General features: G+C 35.3%; 1 protein-coding gene across 1 annotated transcript; it reads right to left on the bottom strand.

Moving 5' to 3' along the window:
- Positions 1-9,102: 9,102 nt before the first annotated feature.
- LOC112037428 (uncharacterized) lies at positions 9,103-9,579 on the bottom strand. Its single transcript, XM_024070241.2, has one exon. It carries the CDS (start codon positions 9,577-9,579, stop codon positions 9,103-9,105), a length of 477 nt encoding a protein of 158 aa, XP_023926009.1.
- Between the last annotated feature and the right edge of the window lie 838 nt (positions 9,580-10,417).

Genomic DNA, 10,417 nt, shown 5'->3' with positions numbered 1-10,417 from the left:
GGTTTTGAGGTGGTTGCAAATTGTTTATTGCTCTAATTTGGTCAAGATTGACTTCAATTCCACGGTAAGTAACTATGTACCCCAAGAACTTTCTTGATCTAACCAAAAGAACACTTAGAAGCATTAAAGTGCAGCTTGTGTCTCCTTAATATCCCAAAGATATTCTCGAGGTCATTAATATGCTCAGATTTTGCCTTACTCTTTACCACCATATCATCTATATAAATCTCAATGTTCTTTCCTAGCTGTGGCTTAAACATCGTGGTCATCATCCTTTGGTAGATAGCCCCTGCATTCTTTAAACCAAATGGCATCACCTTGTAATGGTAATTCCTAATAGGAGTAACAAAAGTTGTTTTCTCCTGATCATCTAGGGCTAAAGGTATCTGATGGTACCCTTGAAAGACATCTAAAAAGCTCATCTGAGGATGGTCAACAGTTGCGTCCACTAGCTGATCAATCTGAGGCATGGGGAAGGGTTCTTTTGGATAGGCTTTGTTCAAGTCTGTGAAGTCTACACATACCCGTCATTTCTCATTTAGGGTAGAACACTTCTTTAATAGTTACAACCTGCTTAAGCTTGTTCACCGCTTCTTTGACAGCATTAGAATGCTCCTTAGATGAGCACCAAAGTGGTTGCTTTCTAAGGAGGATAGCTAGGTTGACATTCAAATGATGGCAAATGAAGTTTGGATCTACCTTAGGAGCTTCATAGGCATTTCAGGCGAACACATCAATATTCCTCCTAAGAAACGCTAACCGTTCTTTCTTCTCCCGAGGAGGCAACTGAATTTCGACCAAAAAAAACTTCTCCGGATCACCATCTATAGCAATTTCCTCCAACCTCTCAAACTTTACCTCTTTTGACACCACATCTGTAGATAGAACCGAAATCCTTAATTGCTATGAGCCCCCCTCAGTAAAGGCTAAGGACTTAGCTTCAGGCTGATGTATAATTGCAGCCACAAGGCATTGCCAAGCCATAGATTGACTCCTCACAAGCTCCTCAATCTGGTCCCCTGATGGATACTTCACCTTCAAATTCAGAGTTGAAGAAACGGCCCATAGGGCATGGAGCCAAGGCCTTACCACAATGGCAGTGTATGGGGAATAAACATACATTACAATAAAGTCTACCTCTACCACATCCAAACCTGCCTGTACGAGCAATCTAATCGACCCCTTGGGATGACAACTTTCCCATCAAAACTTACCAAAGGTGAATCATAGGCTGTCAAATCCTCAGGTTTTAAGTTCAGCCCTCTGTATATGTCAGGGTACATAATCTCTGCACCACTGCCTTGGTCTACCATCACCCTCTTCACATTATACCCTCCTATCCTAAGGGTGACCACCAAAGCATCATCGTGTGGTTGGATGGTTCCAATTTTGTTCTCATCCAAAAAACTTAGCGCCGATCGGATCTCCACTCTAGCCATCTTGGGCTCAGAATTAGAGTCCTCGGCTGGTAACCAAGCTACAGACATCACCCTAAAAGGATGAGAACTAGTTCTCCTATGTGCAACAAAAATGACATTAATTGTACCTAATGGGGGCCTTGAAGAAGCATTCCCCTGATCTCCTAACCTTGCTTGGTCTTCTTGCCTACTGGGCCGATACAGAAACTGTTGTAACCTTTCATCTCTGACTAGTTACTCCAGATGATTCCATAGAGTTCTACAATCCTCGGCGGTATGCACTCATTCTTGGTGGTATTGGCAATGAAGACTTTGGTTGCACCTCATGGGGTCTCCTCCTATCTTGTTCGGCCATTTGAAGTATGGCTTATTCTTGATCTTCTCCAAGACTTGATGCACTGGTTCTCAGAACACCGTGTTAACCACTTAAGGAGCCGTAAACCCAGATTGTCCAGCAAAATCCCTTTGGGGTCTGTTATTGTTGTAGCGGTCCGACCTGAAATCCCTCATCTCTTGAGGGATAACCTTACCCTTCCCCTTACCTTATTGTTGGTCTTCCTCGACCTGCTTGTATTCATCAATGCGGTCCATAAGCTGACACACACTTCTTACCAGCTATTTGGTCAAGAATTTTCTCAAATCATGCTCGGTGGGCAGGCCGACCTTGAAAATTCTTATAGCCACGTCATCAAAATCCCCATCAATCTTATTAAACATCTCCCAGTATTTGTTCGAGTATGTTTTCAAGGTCTCACATTCTCGCATGGACATGGACAATAAAGAATCTAAAGGTCAAGGAACCCTAATGCACGTAATAAAACGAGACTCAAACGCTCGGGTGAGCTCCTTGAAGGAGTCAATAAAACCTACACCCAGACCATCAAACCACATCATCGCCACTGGCCCCAAGTTGGATGGGAATACCTTGCACATCAATGCCTCATTCTTGGAGTGTACAGTCATTCTCTGGTTGAAGTGACTTATGTGCTCCACAAGGTCTGTACGACCATTGTACATGGTGAACGTGGGTTAAGTAAACCACCGAGGAAGTCTCCTTCCTTCAATTCTGTGCACGAAAGGTGATCTAAAAATTTGGTTGAGTGCTCTGCTCATCGCATCATTTCCTAAGCCATTGGAAGGTGAGCTCCTGTTTCTGCACTCATGGTGGTAGTTCTCATCATACGAGAAAGACTAATTGAGGGGAGTCCTCGGTTTGGGCCTATAACTGCCATCTCCTTCCTCACTGGAAGAAGAAACAGACCTTAAGGGAGTTTTTCTTCGTAGTTCATGACGCAACTTCCTTTGCAGATGATCAATCTTCAGTTGCATGTTTCTAGCATTCTCCTCATAAGAGACGTGGCTCCCACCCCAAGACTGGCTCCTAATATGGGTAGTGTACACACTTCCCTCCCAGTCCCTTATTTGTTCAACATCATGGAAGTGATCTTGCCGCTGAGACCCCATAGATTTTGCTTGGTTTGGACCTAAACCTACCATTGTTGAACATTAGACTCACTATAACACCAGAAATTTTCACAGACAATGCCAATTGTAAGGAAGCAATTTAGGTCCCTAACCCAAAGGATAAATGAACGTATGCTCAAAAAGCCCAATACAATAAATTTGTAGAGAGTGGGTTAGAAAACTAGGCTTAAATGAGGTGAACAACAAGTAAGGTAGGTTCAGATGACAAGAAAGGGAAGATAGATTGATTTAAACTAAAGAAAAACGTCATCGGCACAGTCTGAGGAGATCAGTTCTTATATATTTCTCTCAAGTTTGATTATAAATTTAGTTATTGATTGCTACAGTGTTTTTTTCTTAATTTCTTGATGCCTTTCTTTTAGGGTATATCTTCCATTTTATACTATCTTCACCTTCCATCTCCACCCTTCACGTGCAGATCAAATTGTTGGTATTGATCCTTGTCCCATCAACACCTTCCTGAAGTCTTTGAGTAGTAGCTGTAAGACTGAAAGTTACTGTTCAGGTATCACTTCCTCATTAATGCAGCCAGAGAGTTAGCTGCAAAGCATTTAATATGGTGGTAGCAGCTTTCCCTTTAGATATTTCATGACTTTCCTCTGTCCTGTTCCTTCCTGATATTTATCCTCATACATGAAATGATCCAATATGTTACTCCCGATGACAGACCACACCCTTTGACCTCGGCTTTGCTCAGCCGAGGAGGTATTCTTCCTCGAACCACCCTTTTGGATGGCTTTAATCAGATTTCACTTCTTCACTTACTAACACTGATCCTTATGAAAGTATTTACCCGTCCTCGGATTGTTTAACATCCTCGGGTTGGGCCCCTGGCCCAATATACACATAAATATGGGCTCCTAGGCCTATCACCCCTACAATATATATTTGGGTGTCTCACAAATTTGTTTCTTGGGTCGAAGAATGCATCACAAGTAATCATCACAATTCTTTAGAGGTAATTTTTTAAAGGAGTGAAAGGGCAACATGAATTGAAATTTATTAGCAACTATATGAATTACAACTATTCTCAATTAAACATGATAAACTAAGCTTACTTACTCACACAAATAATACTCACAAAAAGCTTTTTTTTTTTCCTATTCGGATTTAGAAAAACCTCATGTTCTAGTGTCTCGGAAGCATTCTATGTCGAATGCTAATTAGCACCATTAGGCAACAAAATATGCTGAGATCCATTGTGGTAAAATAGAAGCTATTCCGAAAATATATAAATGGAAGGTTAGAAGCATTATGGGGCTAAAAATGCACATTAGGCAACCAAAAAATGTTGAGATCCATTGTGGTAAAATCCAAATTGAGGAAGCTATTCCGAATGGATTCTGTAGGACCATCTTCGATAGAGCTTGGGTATCTCCTTTTTTGTATTTGAGATTTCAAATTTAGACCCTTAGTTTGGAGTTTTAGGATAAATCAATCTTGTAGTTCTCAAATTTAAATTATATATATTTATTCTGAAATGAGTGTATTAATTTTATTATGTTATCAACATTTTAATTAAAATTGAATATCGCTATTTTAGTATTTATTTAAATTATTTGTAATATGACATTTTCCAAATCTACTGATTTCAAAATTAATGAATAAGATTTTAAAATATCCATAGTAAAGTTATTTTAAGAACTTTAGAAAATAATTATTTAAGGATAAAATTATTAGGATAATCTCAAATTTAAATAATACATTTTCCTTTTCTTTCTTTTTTTGACATTATTCTATTTTCTACTTGAACTTTTAAAATTTTTATTTTTGTTTTTTCATTACAGTTCTCTCTTATAAAGTAGCAAGAGTAATAAGGAAGGGTCTTATTTCGTGACCCCATTTACGAATAGCACAAAAGGTAGGTAACGTAAATATGTTAAAGGTTTAAAGCACTTCGGATTCGGAAGGATGGGCATGATAATAAAATGCATGGGTCCAATTCAGCAACCCAAAAAAGAAAAAAGAAAAGATAAAGTGGGTCCCAATACCCAACCACATTTCTAATTACAGACTCAGTTTAGCCTGGGCACATTCCTTTCCATGAGGTTGATGCATCTTAGTAGCTTTCATTAATCTATAATATAGTTAGTTTCTAATAATAGCTACTTGAATTATCATATGTGATTATCAAAAAAAAAAAAAAAAAATACTTGAATTATCATATGTATTTTTAAAAATTTTTTTTTTTCGGTTTCATTTTAAAATTAATATTAACTTTAGGAAATCAAGGATAATTACCATCAATTATAGTCCTCAGCCCAACTAGATTGTGAAAACTACGAAGAAAAATTCATTATAAAAAAGTGTTAGGACATATATGTTTTCACTTGTTAAGAACATATGTCACTTATTTATGTAAATTGGCTAATCCTTTGACAAAACGCACTCTACTTGTAATTGGGTAATTTTAGGTGTTTTTAATACTTCAAGAAATAAGGTTTCAAGGTCAAGTGTTGAAGTCATCAAGTCTGTCCAAGAAAAAGCAAGTTGAAGTGCAAAGTTTTTAAAGCTCGACACCTTCTCGACAGCTACCTCGACACCTGCTATCTGTCGAGATTTAAAATTTCAGATTTCCAATCTGATTTTCTTGGGATCCGTGAATATGTTTTTGGGCCTTCTTTTCTTCTAACCCTAAACATATAAAAGGATTGTTTTAAGAGCCGTCAAGTGTGACACAAGTTGTAAAATCATTGAACAATCTCTGTTCAAGCAAATTGTAATCAAAAGACGAAGTTCTTGACCTAGTTCAAGAAGTTGCTGTGTATTTGCACCGTAGGGTTTTGTAACCAAGCATCTTCCTGCTATTCATCATAAAGGACGAACTGAAGAACTTTGCAGCCAACCTTTCTTCCTTAGTTGGTGTTCTGAAGTCGCGTACTAGGATCCGCGCATTGGTTAGTCACGTACTTGGGAGCCGTGCATCGAAGGTGGGAACTGTCGCTATAGATCAAGTCCAATTGGGTATTGGGATAAGGGTTCAACTGTAGGTTGGTAAGGTACTTGGGATTCCTTTACTTGTAACCGCTTGATTTGATAATAGTGGAGTTTCAGGAGTGGTGACCTGAAAATCACCCGGTGGGGTTTTTGCCGCGAGGTTTTTCCCCATTCGTAAACAAATCACCGTGTTATTTAATTTCCGCTGCATATTTAGTTTTTAGTGATTTGTTTGTGCTTCCACGCAATTGCATGATAAATTGATTAATTAAAAACTTGGCTAATTAATTAATTGGTTTTATCACAAGGGGTCATTCAGTTTGTGGTCTATCAAAAAGTGAACACTGCCAAGAAAAGATTACAAATAGCCTTACCCAAATTCATCCTTTTTAAAAATATATATATATTTAATGATCATTATCATGAGTAAACTTTGGTCACATCGGCTTGTATCATGTATCATAGATTCATTTCATAATTCAAATTAACTATTACAAATTTAAGAATGTATTCAATGTCTTTCTCAAAAAAAAAAAGAATGTATTCAATGTCATATTTTTTAAAATAAATTACATCAACTTCCATCGAGAATGTAGCTATACTTGGACCAAGGGGGCAACCCCCTTGGCTCAATGAGAAAAGGCAAAATATAAAATATATAAACCTTGGTCTTAAATTTTCATTCTTCATTTTTGTTCAATACTTCCATGCTTTCACAAAAAGTACATTTTCTTTATTCAAATTTTCATTAAATTTTGATTCTTTTTGTGAGTCTCTATCTGAGTTCTAAATGATTTATAAATTTTATTTTAAAGTATTAGCATAAAATAATTGCAGCTAAAGTGTTTGATGAAATTCTCCAAAGAAGCTTGGGATAAACACACACACACACACACACATATATTCTTTTATAAGTAGCTTGGATAAAAAAAAAAACATGGTTGCCTTTGGGTTAATCTAGAGCTACAATATGAAGGTTTAGATGGTAACTAATATAAATAGGCATGCCTACTAAAAAAAAAAATGCAAATATCCTTCAATAATTTTATATATATTTTTTTTAGAGGAAATGTTGTAAATTTTATTAAGATAAACTAACCAAATCAACTAAAATTACAATACTGAGGTATGGAAGAACATTCTCCATTCACACAAAAAAACCACTACTAACGTGTCTAACATGCCTAGTAAGGTTATGAGCAACATAATTTTCTTGTCTCTTAATTGGTATGGAAAAAAACAACATTAACAAAGGATTCTGCTAGAATTTTCTCTTCATCAATGAGGTGACCATAAGAAGCCAATGAAATATCTTCACTTATCAAATCATTGAAGACTACTTCGGAATCACCTTTAATAATGTTAGAAGAGGTACCAACATGTTTAGCAAAAAGGAGTGTCCGAACTACAGCCACGACCTCAACTTCACTTACTGTTTGAGTAAGCCTACATTCTTGATTGTGTGTTATTAAATTTTTTTTTCTTTTGTTGAACTTTGTTTCCACTTTTGCAAAAGTAAATAAATTTGAGCATGAATACCATATTTCTACCAATTGTTTCTCATATCAATTTTATAAAACTAACATCAAAACTTCATTATATTTAAATAATTAATGCACTACTTAAAATAATTAATATAACAATATATATCATATCATATTAATAATCTTTTAAATTACAAAGAATAAATACTACAATGTTATTTATATAAAAAATTTCATAGCTTTTGGGTTAATTGTTGTCAAAACAACTAAACTCAAGGAAGAATGTTATATTTTAATCAATTATTATTATTACTATTATTCTTATAAACATAAAATATTGTCTTATATAAAATTTATAAACACAATCATTTAAATCTCTCCAATATAAATAATTCATGTACAGTTATAGATAATTAATATATATTTTTACTCCATTAGCTAATTAATTCAATGAACTAATACTATGATTTAAAAGGAAACTTTGTTGAAATAGAAGTTTAAATAAAGAAATTCTCAATGAATGTATCACATGGTAGAACTAGGAGTGTCAACTTGGGTTAGGTTGTCATGTCCAGTTCATGTCGAGATAGGGGTATTCAGCTAAATGGTTCAACCTGAGCCTAGCTAATCTATTTAATACTCATGTCATAACCCTTTAACCCTAACAAGACATGTTAATGAAGAGAATTAACATGACATGCTTAATAAACAAGTCATGTTGGGTTGACATGAATGTGATACGATCCATTTCAACCCACTTAATATTAAATAAATTGGGTTGACACAAATGTAATTCATTTAACCCATTAAAAAAAACACCTAATTAATATTGTTATTGATTTAATAAACAATAAATTTAATACAAACTCATAACATCAAAATACCTATTAAGCATACAATTTTTTTTTAAGATGGATTAAGCATACAATTTGAAAGTTAATAATAACATCAAATACTTAAAACACATCATCCAACAATTCAAAATAACATCAAAGTACTTAGTAAATATTAAGTCAATAATTTAATACCATCCATCTAGAGTGAGAGGGATGATTTAGGGTTTAAGAGTGAGAGGGAGTGGGGATGGCTTAAATTAAAAAAAAAAATGAAACTAAATATTTATATAAAGGTTTATGGAGATTTAGGATTTGTAAAGTTTCAACTTACAATTACATTAACTATACATTTTTGTAATCACTTTTTTTTTTCTTTTTTTCTTTTTTTAAGTTTAAAATATAGGTTGACTTGCTTATGACACATTTTTTATCGTGTTGCTTTCGGATTGATCGGTTTGTTTATGACTCAAACTCACTAAGACCCAACCTTAATTAGTAAAAAACCTATGTTGTGTTCGCAGGTCATGTTAAACATTGACATCCTTAGATAGAACTTTATGCTCTCTTACTTGCGATCTTTTTTATATGTATAACATGGACCATAGGAAACAGATGCAACGAAAACGGTGAAGGTGTGCCTATTGCTAATTAAGTAAGAGCAGCCGGGGAAAAAAATGAAAAGGCAAATTTTTTTGGAAGATGATTAACATGATAAAGAAGGTAGCTTGAATTAAGTTTTACCATGTCGATGTACAATTAATAACCACATGGTGTGCTCCATCAACATGAGATGAACATGAGGAGCATATATAGCTAATTAAGCTTAGTCTGTGAAGTTGGGGTGGGTTGATTCCCACGCAGGCTTGTGATCATACATTAATTTGAAGACATATATAAAAAGACTGTATCCGGTGCACAAAGCTCACGAGTCTACACGAAAAATTAGATACCACCCTGTTGAAGAGGCTCACTGAGTAGAGAGGTCCAAATGCAACCCAAGCCATCATCTTCGAGTGGCCGCCGTAAATTATCATCAAACTTTTCCTCATGATCATCGGGTTTGTTTAGGAGTGCTGGCTCCGGAGTCTGACACAAACACTGGCCCGCAGGAAACTCATCAATACCAGCTTCATTGGTGGAAGAGGTGTCATAGAGTGAGGAAGAAAAGGTGTCTTCCAATTTCCAGTCTTCTGATTTGGAGATCATACCATCTTTCAGCCAAGGGAAATCAAATACACCTTCATCTAATGCCAAGGAGGAATCGCATGATGTCTTTTCACTGTCCTTGTCATCGTTCACGTCGTTTAAGTCGACACCCTTGCTGCTATCTTGCTTCTCTGCATAGATCTTCTTTGAACAATTTTGGTATTCCTCATCGTCACCTTCCCTTGCTCTCTTATGCTGGTTCTCTCGCTCCATGTATTATTTGTGAAAAGTTGGCCTTTCTGTCAACTGTCAAAGATTAGATATAAAGATTGAATTGAGAGAGCTCATAAGAACACATTGCATATGACAGTTCTAACAATAGAGAACTACTTTTTTTTATAAAATAAATACTATAAGATTTCAAATCTATTGTGTTTGCTTTATGCTATTTATCATCACGCTAAACACTAATTAATAAACAAATTTTTTGTGCAAACGAGATTCAAGCTGAGGTCTTTTATTATTTTTTTACCAACTATTGAGTTAATTGAAACCCATAATTTGATAAACTCAAGAAAGGAAATAAAGGAATAATTCTACAATGTGATACACACCTATTTATGTGCTAACTGATTATGAGAGAAGCAAGAAAAACTGCATAGAATGTCCTCTACTCTTCTTTGGGAGACAGGTTCTACTCTTTATGGAATGAACTTGTGTAATTAATACTCCTATACAAAGTAAGGAACTGATTCGTGGACCAATAAATTCCTTGAATGATCAAGAACAGCTTGGTATCAAAGAATAAAATTAGGGGCTAGAACTTTATATAAGAGATAGAAATGTCGTATTAAGAATGACAAAACAAGAACCTAGCCGAAATGGTTTGAGATTGGGACTGAGATGCCCCAACATTATATAATTCTTAAATGATATATTTACGGAACAATCGGACCTAAAGCTTGACATGAAAGAATGCATGCATCTACAAAAAGCAAGAGAGACTTACATGAAACTGAAAAGACAGAACATGCAATAAGAATAAAAGAAATCAAAAGAATAAGTAAAATATATAATAAACTAAAGCCTACTGTGTGTGAGAAAGAGAAGA

This window comes from Quercus suber, unplaced genomic scaffold (assembly GCF_002906115.3).
Source record: "Quercus suber isolate HL8 unplaced genomic scaffold, Cork oak 2.0 scaffold_102, whole genome shotgun sequence".
NCBI classification, from domain to species: Eukaryota; Viridiplantae; Streptophyta; class Magnoliopsida; order Fagales; family Fagaceae; genus Quercus; species Quercus suber.
Note: the sequence above shows the minus strand (reverse complement) of the source record. Positions and strands in the feature narration are given on the sequence as shown.